Source organism: Sinohyriopsis cumingii, chromosome 2 (assembly GCF_028554795.1).
Source record: "Sinohyriopsis cumingii isolate HCF-2022 chromosome 2, ASM2855479v2, whole genome shotgun sequence".
Taxonomy (NCBI): domain Eukaryota; kingdom Metazoa; phylum Mollusca; class Bivalvia; order Unionida; family Unionidae; genus Sinohyriopsis; species Sinohyriopsis cumingii.
In genome coordinates this window covers 146,953,990-146,970,449 of record NC_142962.1, presented here as the reverse complement: position 1 = coordinate 146,970,449, position 16,460 = coordinate 146,953,990, and the positions used below count along the sequence as shown (strand labels likewise).

At 33.3% G+C, this 16,460-nt stretch overlaps 1 protein-coding gene across 2 annotated transcripts in view; it reads left to right on the top strand.

The window, feature by feature from the left end:
- The window catches only part of LOC149806033 (folliculin-like), a 40,021-nt gene extending 27,212 nt beyond the window's left edge, over positions 1-12,809 (top strand). For both annotated transcript variants that reach the window (XM_089950889.1, XM_089950888.1), the window contains 3 exons: positions 4,288-4,531; positions 7,334-7,436; positions 11,359-12,809. In XM_089950889.1, coding sequence (XP_089807015.1) covers positions 4,288-4,531; positions 7,334-7,436; positions 11,359-11,551 — 540 coding nt within the window. In that variant the 3' untranslated portion in view covers positions 11,552-12,809. The remainder of the gene's footprint in view (positions 1-4,287; positions 4,532-7,333; positions 7,437-11,358) is intronic.
- Positions 12,810-16,460: the final 3,651 nt, after the last annotated feature.

The following is a 16,460-nucleotide window of genomic DNA, read 5'->3' as shown; positions in this document are numbered from 1 at the left end:
CACATATAACCAAGTCATGTACATATGCATACAAACACATATAATCAAGTCATCTACATGTGCATACAAACACATATAATCATCATCTACATATGCATACAAACACACATAATCAAGTCATCTACATATGCATACAAACACATAATCAAGTCATCTACATATGCATGCAAACACATATAATCAAGTCATCTACATATGCATACAAACATAATCATCTACATATGCATACAAACACATATAATCAAGTCATCTACATATGCATACATACACATAAGTCATCTACATACACATAATCAAGTCATCTACATATGCATACAGACATATAATCAAGTCATTTACATATGCATACAAACACATATAATCAAGTCATCTACATATGAATGCAAACACATAATCAAGTCATCTACATATGTATGCAAACACATATAATCAAGTCATCTACATACGCATACAAACACATAATCAAGTCATCTACATATGCATACAAACACATATAATCAAGTCATCTACATGTGCATACAAACACATATACCAAATTTTATTTCTTTATCTTAAATGATTCTCTTTGGCAAAATCAACCACCAGGGTTTTTCTGTAAACTATTAAAATACATTTAAATAAGTGAAGACATTTTTGAATAAAAAAATTGCAGTAATTGTCAGAAAATCTAATCAGGTCATCTAAATATGATTACAGATATGCCTTTCTAATTTCATTTGTCTGACAGAAGTACTTTTTACTTGTGCAAAGAAGGCAAACAAGGTATTTGTCGAAAAAGTCCAAAAGGTTAGAAATTGAGGAATTGCAAATTTATTGTAATGTCTTTAAAATCAAATCAAGTATCAACTTGCAACTGCGATGAAGCATTTAATTTCATGGTTCTAAGTTTAGTAGTTTTTGTGCTATCATGTTAAAGAAAGCTTGTGTATATACTGTATGTATGTATGAACAAACGGCCACAAAGTCAGTATCAAGTCACACAATTTGTTGTTGAAATTTGCATGTATATAATCAAACAGTTTGATGGTTCTTACCTCACTCTTGGAAATTAAAATATGTGAAATTTTAGCATAAGTTCAGTTTCAGTGCTCACATAATCACTACAATGCCAGGCATTGTCAGCAATATGAATACATGGTCTACTTTTGTTAATTAGCAATTCTTTTCCATCAGAAGCATCCAAGAAGCCTGATTTTTAAAAATGTGACAAACAGGTCTAAATGTGAATAACTTGAAATTATTTTCATTATTGGCATCATGTCAAACAGTAGTCAGATATTGTGAATTTTTTCATTTTTTGTGGATATAAATTTTCATGGTTTTGAAAGAAAATTAAATTTGTGTCAGTACGTAATTTTAGAGATTGGTTAAAGGGTTTCCAGAGAAGTATTATTGTGGTGTAGCGTATTTAAATTAATGAGATGCAGCAAGCATGAAATGCATGAAAAATGGTACCATATATAGTCCCTTATGAGTCCAACTGCAAACTGCACAGACCCAGATCTGGTGTCACATAATGCGCCAACAAATCTGGTTACTTTATATTTTTGTTAGAAGTAATCAGTTGAACAAACAGCATACACCCTAATCTGCAGGCACATTATGATATGTCAGATCAGGATCTTTGTTGTTTGCAATTTGACTTGGCTTATAAGCAAGTATATATGGTACCACGTGAAAAAACTGAATTGATAGTACTGGTAGCTGGAAGAATGATGAACAGTACTAGAATAGAATGTTAATTGACCTTTCAGATTTGCATGGCTATTTATTTGGAAGTTAAGGTACACCTAAATGCTTTATACTAGAAGTGGGAATCTTAATTTATTAGATATTTCATATGCGCTGTGAAGACTTGATGCATATTCCTTCACTGGATCAAGAGATATAGCTATTTAATTACTACCATTATGTTTACTAACAGCCTGATACATATGTACCAGTCAGTGAATTTTTCAGTTATTGCCCAACTAAAGCCAGGAACTCCAATCAGTGCACTGAATAATTTTGCTCATTTTTGGTTAATCCTCTGCTGGCAAAGCTGATCCCTTCCTTTATGCCATTTTAGATCTAAACTGCACTGATGCAATGTTGGCTGGTATCTGTTTGCAGCTGAAAAGGTTCCCCAATATCAGTGTAGTTTAGAACAGGTGGTGAAGAGAGGGCACTTGTGACCCATTTTGTTGGACAGACTCATTTGCAGCAATTTAACTATTTCATTAAGATGCGGTTAGGTGACATTTACACCTGCCTGGGTGATTAAATTATCCAGTAGGTCATTGGAATGTTGTGTAACTGAGAGTTCAGTTTTCTTCTTCTCCATTTTCCTACCAGATGATAAGCATTATGATACCCGGTAGGTTGTTTAACCTAAGTCAATACATCTTCTCACCCATGCAGAGAAATCTCGCTAATTCGCTAACCTTACTTATCTCAGTCTGTTTGTCTCAGTCAGATCATCCCAGTCATGGTGTCCACATGCTAGGAACTACTTTTTAAAAAGAAGTAACTCTTGTTGTCTTCTGCTGTGCCTGACAAAGTTGTTATAAAATCAAACAACAACAACAGCAGAGATATATAACAAAACAAAAGAACTTCACTCATAAAGTAACAAAGGTATCACCAACCTTGATAACACAAATGCAAAACAATTTGAAAGAGACAGACAAACGCACATGAAGTCGAGCTATTTGGTATTATGCATGAAGCATTTAAAATGAATTAGGTACTTTTAGCTACATTTAGTTATGCTGACCTAAATATTTACTGAGTTACAGATAGGAAAGATTTGCCATGCTATGTGGAACGAAATATAGAAACTAATAAAAAGCACTGTTCTAGACAAAGAGGATATACACATCACTGGCTACAAAAACCACATTCTCTCAAGAGCTACTGCAAAGCTGGCAGGAACCAGAAATATGTCAGACCTGCATTCTTTTTCAGTTGAATCAAACATAATAAACATAATAATGGAATTGCAAATGAAAACTCATGCACTTAACAATCAGAGTGGTTCATTCATCAGTCCACATGGTATTCCATAAAAAGATTTCCATGTAGCCTATCATTGAATTAGTAATTGTAACACTTACCACATTTCCATGACAGAAAATATAAATTTCCCAAACAAATCATGAATTAGAAATCTCATCACAGTCATTACACACTTTGTTAGAGCTGTGCACTTTATCAAACCATTGTCTACCTTAGAACATTTACAAATTAGAACAAATGAAAGTTACAAGTTGCCGTTACAAAATATATTGATTATTTATTGTTATTTTCATATGACATCCATTGATTAAATGTGAAAATACAGTAATATATCAAATGATTTTATGTTTATTTTCTCTTGTGTAGAACTTGTGTTCTTAGAGTCTACTGGTCACCCCCATTGCCCTCAGTAAGGTATTTGTATTAATGCACGTTTACTAACAATAGCCCATGGCTTGAGACACTCGTTATGCAAAATTTACAATATGTAACAATTATAATGGGTTTTTTACTTCTTTATTTTCTTTCTTCTTTTTCTTTTCTAAGAGCGGCATATATAGCTAGATTCTATGAGATAATTATACAGATTTCCATGAAACAGTACAAGACCTGATCTGTAATGAAAGAGAGAGGCATGATTTTATATATTAGCTTTATTGCAACAAAATAGCAGGGTTATTGTAATTGGAATGGAAAATGTTGGATGAGAAAAATAATCATTGTTGATGTCAGTACCAAGACAAGGAATTTCCAACTGCGGGGTTACATTGTCTCCCCAGGAGGCAGAGCCTTGTGGGGAGACAAATAATGTTATGCCTTGACTGGAATTTCCTTGTCTCATTACAAACCCCAGTATAGATTCTATTATTCTCTGTAATGTAGGAGGATGTGTAGCATTTTAAAGTTGCTTGTTCTTAGATTTGCAAAAGAAGAGTTGGAAATGAGTATCTCCAAAATATAGTTTCTTTTATAACAATAATAAATCTTAGATTGCATGCAGTATATGCAGATTTTAGTCCTGGGATAGGAGTTTCACAACATTTTTGTACTGTTAGCTCTGGAGTTATTTAGTACTGTCTGATGTATGTATTTGTGAATTGTTTGATAACAGACATCATACAATATATATGCCGTAAGTTCAGTGCAGTACAGCATTCACTTTATACAAGTTCAGTGCATTAACAAAAAATATCACGTTTTATTGAGTGACCTTGAGGTTAAAAGTTAAAGTCAATGGAGCAAGATATTTTTAAGCAGGGAGACAATTAGTATTTGATGTCATTATTGCAGGATCTTGTTCCCAAAGGCTGCTGCAGAATGATATCTTACAGTAAGACCTATGAAGAGTCATGGAGATGTAACTTCCTTGGCCTGGCACCAGATATCAGTATCCCAAGCCACGTGAATGCTCATGATGTATTTTTAATGATGGACATAGTTCAGTCATCCAGTCCAGAAGAATATCCACCATCTCTTGACATCCTTGCAAACTACAAATTCAAGTTCAGCACTCCATCTATTTTACCTGAGAAAGGTACATGTGTACTGATCTAGTCTGGATTGTGTTTAAGCATTACAAAACCTCTGACAAGTTTTCAGAAAAGAGAAAAACAATGTACATGTATAGTCAAGAAAGAGAAAAGAGAAAAATATAGTCCATATACAATAAAAATACAGAACAAGAGGCATAAGTGGGTGTAACATCACTCATGTGGCTTACATAACTTAACATGTGACCATTTCAGTAACTATAGGTTACTGCATTTGTATGGGAAAATATGAACGAGTTTTCCAGATGTAAATACTGCATGACTTTGGGAGTGCAGTATATCCATCCGACAAAACGAGTTCATATTTTTCCATACAAATGTAGTAACCTTTTTATCATATGCTCATTTTCTTATTCTACCTAATGCTTAATTATATTAACAAAATACACTACAAGAAACAAAGTAAATGAATGTATGCCTTATTCCAAACTAAATACACAAGCACAGATTCATCATTGCACAACAACAACATTATTACTGCGCACATAACTCCGCCCAGATAAATTTGAACTTAGTTGTGCGCTCGACATAACTTTTGAAAGAAAATGGCATATCTAGTTAAAATTGAAGTTTGGAGTCATATTGTGAATGAATGCGCATTGCAACAACTTTTCCATTCGATCTGGAATGAATAGATTTTGGTATTTTTTTCTATTCTATGAAATCTAGTGATTATGGACTTGATTTATATGTGACAATTTCACATGAAATACATCAGATTGAAGAAGTGAGGGAGAAGTGTTTTGACATTTGCAAATGTGTTTCTGTTTCTGTCATTGAATGTTTGAAATCATAATGTGGGAAAAATATGAAGTCTTTCAATTGCAATTATCAAAAAGATGCTATGGAATTTAATGCTTATTTCATTTTGAGTGCAGTAAGGAGGATGTAATTCGAAATTACTGTACAGTTTCGAAATGTGTAATCAAGATGTACATTTTGAGGATATTTAGGATGTAAAACTGTAAGTATATTTTTTTTGCCATTCTTATTACCAGCTAAAGAAGACAGTTTATGCATTGTCTCTTGTATGTTAAAAGTAAGGACCCTTTCTGGCATCTACTGTATACCTAGCCTAAATCTGAAACATTGTATCAAAAAAGTTAATCGGAATGTGCCAAAGCAGCTGGTATGTAGCAGTCCACAAAACATCTGCCTTACTTCATTCAGAAACAAATTTAATCCACCAAAATGTAAAGCGCCTACTACGTGAGTGTACATGATTTGTTTACAAATCAAAAGTGTTGGCGTCTGCTTCCATTGTTTGTTTACAGTAGAAATAGTTCCTTTATGCACGTGAATGCAATATGAAGGTGTGCAATATTGTAAAATACTGAATGATTCTAACAATGTAAAGTTAACGGAGAAAAAAATGAGCATATAATAAGCAGGTTTATGTAGTATTGTAAGAACTAAACCTACATAATCCATTTCACAAACATTATGTCATGTTGATTTTAGCTATTTTACTTTATCCTTTGTAAATTATTTCTAAAGATAAAGGTATAAATCATATGCATGGTCTCTTATACATTATCAGACTTATCCAAGATCTTAATATGGACCTAGTTACCAAAATTTGATGGAAATTGGATGAAAAATATACAGTAGTCTCTAGATCTAATCAGATGCAAGGTATCATATCAAAATGTGCAGATCTTTATTATGACCATCAGAATGATAACGAGCTCAGCCAGTGCAAGATTATGTCATTATTATGTGTAGATCTCATTAATCGAATCTATCTTAAATCCCATATTTCAGTTTTGATCAAAATTGGATCAGAAAAAGGGATTCTATAGTGCTAACAAGCTCAGCCAATCAGATGCAATATCACTTCATTAATATGCATGTATTTTGTTTGATATTGAACTTGTCCAACAGCTTGGTGATATAAGCATACTCACCAGATTTGATCAAAATCCAATCAGAATTTGTCTGTATAGTGCACTATCAGTGTTAGGAAACCTTCAGTGGCATGACTTATCCATAAATAAGTAATAAATTCTATGCCACATTGATTTTGAATATCTTATATTGGAGTATCTTTCTTGTATTCATTGAGAGAAGAAATATTTTGAAATGGTAGGGCATTTCGGTACTTTATAAGATGGATTTAATTTGCAGCATATACTTTTGAAATAATCCACATCAATAATACTTAATGGTGTTGTCTTTGAATATTATTCATTAATCATGAGACACAACAAGCAAGCTGTTATTTTTATCTGTTGAGATGTAGGTGTATCAACACATAAATGGCATCACCCCACCATTGACAGAACTTCTTAAGATGAAAAGACTGAAATTTGTTATGTGTTTTGATAATGTATTGTATTGTAGGCTGTGTATTGTGACTCATATTGGTATATGCAGCAGGGTTGTATCATTTCGTTTCCATTGGGAACCTGTAAAAGTGAAGTCTTCATGATTTATATTTTACTATAGTTTATTAAATACATGTCAAGTGAAGGCATTAAATTGTATCTGAGGTGGAGAAAAGCTGAGTACCTATGCAATAAACACTGACATAGAATAGATATAGATATGCTTTAAAGATATCTTCTTTTCAAAATTTACATGGAAAAATATGTAAATAAAAAAAAAAATATGTAAATACAAAAGTAGTCTCAAAATTGTAATTTGAAAATATGTTGTGCCTGTATTGGATTGTAGCTTAGTATTAGTGTATTAGAAGTTATTTTCTGATCCTGAAATACCAATTTAAATCATTTTAGTCCCTATCAGCCTAGTTTTTCACTAACCCATTTTTGAACTTCTTGTAGGTCCTTCTGTGTTGTCCAAAATGGAGTTGGCCCTTCACAATGAGAATCTGAGTGATGAAGTGGTCAAACATTGCATCATTTGCCTCAAGGAGGAGTGGATGAAGTAAGAACCATATTACATATATATATATATATATATATATATATATATATATATATATATATATATATATATATATATATATATATTGGAATCAGTTTGTACCAAACCTCCACTAACTATCCAGATTTGCCTATTAATACAGAATTTCTTTGCAGTGTAGAATAAATATCTTACATGGATTTTTGTCTCAGCTACTTTAACATAGTATGGACTTAGGTGTTACCCAAATAGCAGCAACAATGGTTAACTTTCTTGGTTATAGTTATTTTTAGTCATTATACATTCCCCAACCCTGAGAGGGATAGCTATCATATAAAGACTAGTACCAGGAAGCTGTGCCCTTTCACATTCATGCAACCATAGTCTCCCATTGTCCTTCAGGTATGGTGGGTTTTATTTGAAAATCTGGAGTAAATTTTCAGTTGAACATCTACCATGTGGTCAAAAGACCCCAGTAAGCACTGTTGGTTATATCCATATCTTTTCTCCTTTTCCTCGGGTAAGATAAAAGTCAAATGAAAATGAAAACATCTTCAGGGGAGCAGGGGAGACATAAATATTTCAAAATTTATTGTTTACAATCAGACCAAAATCTTTATTATTAATAATCTTTAATTTTGTACAATATAAGTACAAGTGGTTGTACAGTAACTAATATTACTACATGATGTCATGTGATTTGCAGTAGTTCATACTATTGCACTGTTGTGATGTCATTGACTTTAATGGCCTTAGGCAACTGAATTAGCATTTAAATTTTTTCAGAAACAAATAAAAATGTCAAAGTTTGACACTAAATCAATTAATTAAACAATGATAGACTTTTCTTTCAGTGACTATGAGGTTTTATGAACCAGCAGACTCGTATTGACCTTTTTTCCTTATCTGTCAGTGTGAGGTTTACTGGTTCTGGAAGCTTCATGTTCAGGTCAGCAAAAGCCAGTAGTTGTATAATAGCATGGTCAAATTAGGTAGAGCTTGTGTACTTGAACCAATTGGTGTATTTACCTAGTTAATCAGTTTTAGATGGTCACAGAGAGCATTCAGTGTTTATTTAAATTTTGATAGTTCAAATTTTGACATCAAAACTAAAGATTGAATTTGGCATGTACATGGGTTGGATGATGTTTTTGTACTTCACTGTTTTTCCTATAATGTGCACTCTAAGTTAATTTTAGGAATTATTTAGGAGTTTTTTCTTAATTTGGTCGTGAACTTAAACCACTGATGTTGATAATATTTGCCCGAATGAAATTGTACATTGCTTCTTTTTATGTCAGTTGGTGATTTTGTATGTTGTAGCATTAACTAATATGGATCTATTTTATTCTCATCCTGTATGAAGTTAACTTGTAAATCTAAGTATTTATGTCCAACTGCTTACATCAGATTTCATTTTCTAACCACTTGTTATCCATCATATTATGTCTTACATCAGATTTGATTTCTAACCAGTTCTTATCCTTCTTGTTGTCTTACATCAGATCTCATTTTCTAATCACTTATTTTCCCTTTAGGACCACTCTGGTGACCTAGTGGTTAGTGCATTTGCCTCGGATGTGTGAGGTCACAGGTTCAAACCCTGGCTGAGTCATACCAAAGACTTATAAAAATGGTACTGACAGCTGCCTAACTAGGCACTCAGCATTAAGAGGTTATTATCAGGACTGTCTGCCTGTTGTCAGGATAATGTGACTCGGTGGGACATCATGCCATGTGTCTTTGGCATGATGCCCCAGTGGTAGACATCACTCTAAACATGTCACACTGTAGAAATTGTAGCGATATGACTGAAAAATTGTTAAAGTTATGTTAAAAATCTAAATCACACACACACATTTCCCCCTTTAATGTCTTACATTAGATCTGATTTGCTAACCAATTGTGATCTTTCATAGTATGTCTTACATCTCACTTCTAACCATTTGTTATCCTTCATATTGACTTCAGATCTCGTTTTCTAAACACTTGTTATCCTTAATATTATTTCTTTCAGAAGCATTTATTGAATCATTTTTTAAATATCATTGAAACTCAATAAAATTTTACTTAAAATCCACCTCTTACTCTTGAACATGCATGCTTTTAATTGGTATTAGACAGTATAAAATGCTATGAAGTACTTTCACCCCTTGCTCTTGACCTTGGAATAATTCAGTTCCTTAGTTAAAACTGATATTAGACAATCTCAGATATATTATGCACTTTCACCTTTTGTTATTAAACATGGAATGTTATGAAGTACTTTCAGCCCGTGTTCTTCAACTTGAAATAGTTCAGTTCCATACTTTAAATTGATTTTGGAAGATCTCAAATGTCATGAAGTACTTTTCATCCCTTGCTTTTAAACTTGGAATAATTCATTTCCATGTTATAATTGATATTAGACAATAAGTTAACATACACATTGGTACATTCCAAAATGTGCTAAAAGCCATGTTAACTGAAATGTGCTGATAGCCATGTTGCCATGAATGTGCTGATAGCCTTGTTATCAGAAATGTGCTGATAGCCTTGTTATCAGAAATGTGCTGATAGCCTTGTTATCAGAAATGTGCTAATAGCCATGTTGCCATGAATGTGCTGATAGCCTTGTTATCAGAAATGTGCTGATAGCCATGTTGCCATGAATGTGCTGATAGCCTTGTTATCAGAAATGTGCTGATAGCCATGTTGCCATGAATGTGCTAATAGCCTTGTTATCAGAAATGTGCTGATAGCCATGTTGCCATGAATGTGCTAATAGCCTTGTTATCAGAAATGTGCTTAATAGCCTTGTTTTCAGAAATGTACTAATAGCCTTGTTTTCAGAAATGTACTAATAGCCTTGCTGTCAGAAATGTGCTAAAAGCCTTGTTATCGGAAATGTGCTAATAGCCTTGTTTTCAGAAATGTGCTAATAGCCATGTTATCAGATATGTGCTAATAGCCTTGTTGGCAGAAATGTGCTAATAGCCTTGTTGTCAGAAATGTGCTGATAGCCATGTTGCCATGAATGTGCTAATAGCCTTGTTATCAGAAATGTGCTTAATAGCCTTGTTTTCAGAAATGTGCTAATAGTCTTGTTATTAGAAATGTGCTAATAGCCTTGTTTTCAGAAATGTGCTAATAGCCATCTTATCAGATATGTGCTAATAGCCTTGTTGGCAGAAATGTGCTAAAAGCCTTGTTATCAGAAATGTGCTAATAGCCTTGTTTTCAGAAATGTGCTAATAGCCATCTTATCAGAAATGTGCTAATAGCCTTGTTGGCAGAAATGTGCTAATAGCATTGTTATTAGAAATGTGCTAATAGCCTTGTTGGCAGAAATGTGCTAATAGCATTGTTATCAGAAATGTGCTAATAGTCTTGTTTTCAGAAATGTGCTAATAGTCTTGTTCTCAGATATGTCTTAATGCCATGTTGTCAGAACTGTGCTAATAGCCTTGTTTTCAGAAATGTGCTAATAGTCTTGTCAGAAATGTGTAAGCAGACTTTTTGTCAGAAATGTGCTTAATAGCCTTGTTGTCATAAATGTGCTAATAGTCTTGTCAAAAACAATAACAGTTACAATACAGAGTATTCATATATAGCTACAGTGTTTCAAAGGAAACATCACATACATCAAGCATGATTTTATTCCTTGGCAATGGCAGAAAATTTATATTTACATCTTTAATTTAACTAAATCTGAATCTTATAAAAGAAGCTAAACTTGAATGTCTTCTGGACATTATTATATGTCCTGGACATTGTTTGAGCCCTAATTTGTCTGTTTACAGCCATCAAATGCCTGTTAGAGTACCATGAGCTGAAACACCTTTGTGAACAGATGCGGTTCTATTATATAGATCACAATTTTTCTCCACAAGCAACAAGGAATTAATCAGGTTCAGTTACAACATTTTCAAGAATTGATGTTTTTTTCTTGTTTTGTTTGCAGCAAAGTAAAGGTGCTGTTTAAGTTCACCAAAGCAGGTGGAAGTCGGTCTGAGGAAGATGCCAAGAAACTGCTTTTAGTTGTTGGGGCCCAGGAGGCAGACAAGCAGCTACTGAAATTCTGGATAACAGGACTTAGTGTGCAATACAGACATCACATACTGACTTCATCCAAAAGCCAGCAAAGTCCTAGCTAGATTTGTCTTCCAGTTTAGCTGTTGTGAATATTTTCATTGCATTTAATGCTGATGACATGCCCTGGTTTTGTCTGATGCATATGATGGTGTTGCCCACAGAGAGACATCAACCAAACTGAGTTAAGATCTGCTGTATTCATGTTTTAACCTTGTGATATTTCATTAACATATTAATTTCCTGCATAAGTACAAACCTAGTTGAGTCTTTGTACTGGAAAACAGTTGACTGATTCTTTTCTTTTTTTGAAAATGTCAATCTTTTCAAATATCATTTGAATATGTTTACCACATGGTGCACATATAAAATTTCTTTATGGGTTATTAGGGCAATGTATATATTTTATTGTGACAGCTCTACATACATTAATCTAGCACTGTAACAACAGCATTATAAAACATGCAATCTCCCATATCAGTTGTCAACTCTATTAAACAACTGCCTCTATGATCCAGTCATTGTTAGACTTTTACAACAGTAGTTTTAATATTATCCAGTCAGTGTCTGGCTTTTCGAATGACAGTTATTATTATGATTCAGTCGATGTCAGGCTTTTCAAACAATACTTTTTATTACGATCCAGTTAGTGTCTGGCTTTTTTAATAGTAATTTTTATTATGGTTCAGTCAATGTCAGATGTTTCAAACAGTAATTGTTATTTTGATCCAGTCAGTGTGTCTGGCTTTTTAGCAGTAAGTTGTATGGCCCACCACAGCAATGCATAGATAATATAGTGTTACATTTGTGCCTCTGCCTGTCCATCTGGGTTACATGGCAGGTATGTTTATGTCTCTGCCTGCCCATCTGTGTTACATGGCTGGTACATTTGGTCAGTTGCAATGTTGTCCAAAGTACCCCCAGATAAAGACAGTTGTGAGCTTTACAGATAAATTACAAAAGGATGTGATGAATTACTATTAATAGTTGAGTTTTCTGGACTGCAAAAGTAATAAAACAGGAAGGTACCAAAATGAATGTTAAGTCTTGTGATCGTATACATCTATAAATATAAATAAATATAAAAGTTGCAACACCAATAATTAGTTCCAGACTAATTTTTCATGCTTTTATAAACATTGCAGCCTGAATTCATAGTAGTTCCTTGATGTTGATAAGTTTTGGGACATGTGTTTCCCAACTTGCCAATTTGTCAACCATTGTTGCTGATTTACCAGCTGTTAAGGAACTGGTCTTGTTAAGAAACAGATTGAGTTGATTTTATAACTGTTGAGAAATCAATAAAGATGTTTTATTTATTCACCAATTTTCTTCTTGTTTCTGTTTCAAAATATACAATGTCATTGGACAATGACAAGCATATAGCATTACCACAATGTGCTGTCAGAATCAACAATGGTCTGTCTCTTTTCTGCCCTTGTTTGCTATTGTAACTTTACACTGCTATAAGAAAAAAAATTGTTCCCAGGTTTGATTATTCTGCTAAGTTTGAGTACTGTGCATATATCATGGCAATGCTACATGTACATTGAAAATGTCTTGTTTGTGTGTGTGTGTGTGTGTGTGATTAGGATTTTTAACATAGCTTTAACAATTTTTCAGTCCTATTGCTATGATGTCTGCAGTGTGGCAGTTTATAGTGATGTCTAGCACTGGGGCATCATGCCACAGACATGTAGCATGATGTCCCACCGAGTCACATTATCCTGACACTAGGCCAACCAGTCCTAACACTAACCTTTTAATGCTGAGTGCCTAACAAGGCAGCTGTTAGTACCATTTTTGTAAGTCTTTGGTATGACTGTGCTTGGGTTCAAACCCATGACCTCCTGCTTCCGAGGCAGACACTCTAACCACTAGGCCACCGGATTGGTCGAAAATGTCTTGCAGAAAGAAGTACACCTTTAGGTTTCAAATCATAGGCACTACTACATTGTACTTAATTATACCTATATAAAACATCAAACAAGAAATCACTGAAGTGAAGCATTGAAAATATTTAAAATAATAGGTAGATGTATTTTATTTCTGTTGCAAGCAACTGTAATTATTAACATGTCTAAACAGTAACTTTAATTATTGACACATACACTCAGTAATTGTAATTATTGACACGTATACTTTACTCAGCAACTGTAATTATTGACATGTATACTCAACAATTGTAATTGCTGACATGTACACTCAGTAACTAATTATTGACATGTATACTCTAATTATTAACATGTATACTAAATAACTAATTATTGATGTACTCTCAGTAACTGTAATTGACATGTATACTCTGTAACTGTAATTATTGACATGTATACTCAGCAACTGTAATTATTGACATTTATACTCAGTAACTGTAATTATTAACATGTACTCATTAACTATAATTATTGACATCAATACTCAGTAACTGTAACCATGCTAATTTCTACTTGACTGATTAAGTTTACACACTTACTTAACAGCTTATGATTGTTCAGTCAAAAATCTCAGGGTTTTGGGGCTTTTTTGCCAGTTGGAATGACACAGTTATGGACTGTGTATTGTATCCCCTAAATCTCATTAAGATTTTAATACCATTAACTGGTTTGGATTAATGTTGCCAAATAAAGTAGTTATATGTTTGGATTAATGTTGCCAAATAAAGTAGTTATTAGTTTGGATTAATGTTGCCAAATAAAGTAGTTATTAGTTTGGATTAATGTTGCCAAATAAAGTAGTTATTATCACCTGACAAAACCTCCTTCTGTCTTGAGCCATTTTCAGTGTGTACAAAATTTAACTTGTTTGGATTGCTGTTGTAAAACAAAGGCTTGTTACTACCTGACAAATCCAACAACTGTAATTAAATTGATTGTCTAAAATAACAAGCTTGCTGAAATTAACAGTGGAATGAATAGCGTGTTAAAAGTTAGAATTTAAGTCAAAAAATAAGATGAATTGATAATGACCTAGTTGGATTTATTGATGATGACCTAGTTGGATCTATTGATGATGACCTAGTTGGATCTTTTGATGATGACCGAGTTGGATTTATTGATGATGACCTAGTTGGATCTATTGATGATGACCTAATGGATCTATTGATGATGACCGAGTTGGATCTATTGATGATGACCTAGTTGGATCTATTGATGATGACCGAGTTGGATCTATTGATGATGACCGAGTTGGATCTATTGATGATGACCTAATTGGATCTATAGATGATGACTGAGTTGGATCTATTGATGATGACCTAGTTGCATCTATTGATGATGACCTAGTTGGATCTATTGATGATGACCGAGTTGGATCTATTGATGATGACCGAGTTGGATCTATTGATGATGACCTAGTTGGATCTATTGATGATGACCTAGTTGGATCTATTGATGATGACCTAGTTGGATCTATTGATGATGACCGAGTTGGATCATTACTCATCATCTTAGTTTGTAATAATTCTTTAATATGTATTATTTATAATAGATATGACAGTTATATATTTAATATATTAACAAATATTGGCTAATCATAAATGTTTTTTTATATTGATCACACCACAAAGTATGATCACTTACATTAAAATAGAAAATAATTGGCACATCTTGACCTTGTGAAACAAGGTTATTAAAACAGGAATGGAATTATGGCTAAAATGCAGTCTGAAAAAATAAAATGCAGTTAAGAAAAAAGGGTCACATTTTTTTCTAAAAATAAAAAGACTAGGTAATGCTAAGCATGATATGCACTCAGTCTGTAGGTCTATTTTACTTATGCTATCATGCAGATTATGTACTCCACACTCACAAATTACCTTTATTTTAATTTGGATATTGGAGAAATCTGAAAATATGTAATAAATAAAGGTAGAAGAAGTGTGAAAATCAAAGGTTTTCACAGGTAACTAGCTTTGAAAATCTGATTGCCCAGTTAATTACTTCAGTTGCCTTAAAGATTAGTGTCATCAAAATTATTCAGCAACTTTTATCATATAAATATATGCTGGTAGTTCCAATTGCATACAATACTTATTAGTCCTGTTAATGTAAAACTGGCAACAAATTTACCACAATATTTAATCTACTTAACATCACCTAATAGAAGATAAGATAGCAAGTTGCTTTTTTGATTCTCATCTTGTATGTCAGTTTTCTGCAAGATGTCCAACACTGACTAGAAAGTTTTCCATGTTTATTTTTATCTGAGTTTACATCATTGTGGTTCAGGTTATCATCTATCCAATTATATGTTATCAATCCCAAGTCTAAACTGTCAGGAACTGTAAACAGTCCGCATGGGGCCTTTGTTCAGCCATGACCAAATATAATATGAAACAATGATTGTGATTGGTTTAGTTATTAAAACTTCCCATATACATATACCTTTAGCTTAGTTAGCCAACAGGAGCAAATGTCACATGCTCTACAGCAAGTGCCCAGTTCTTCAAAAGACAATCAGGAAGAGTAAGACTAGATGATAGGCAATAAGTGTGTCAAGCCAAAGATGAAATATATACTGCTATCATGTGCTGGTGTATTGACAGAAGACAAACATTTATTAGTCTTGTCTGTTTAAGGGTTCACTCTGAGGGATGTATATTACGGACTGTGATTAGCCAACACAGGAGGGTTAGTGTGCACCCCTTACTGATAGCTATCACCAAACACTTTTATATGTATTTGTATTTAGCTAATTCAGGCACACTTCTGTTGATACCCATAGGGGCAATTTGTTGATACCCACAGGGGCAATTTAATGATCATGCTGTTCACTTACAAATATATTAATTCCATTGTAACTTTAAATGTCATCAGTTTGTAATACTTTCATTTGCCTGACCAGGCCTTTGCATCTGTAAAAATTGGCACCAGGCATTAATTTTTAATTGTCCCTGGCTCCTGGAGAGTGGATTTTTCCACCGCTGATAAATAAAAAATAATAGTATAAAAGCAATCGTAGTGTTTTATAACAGTC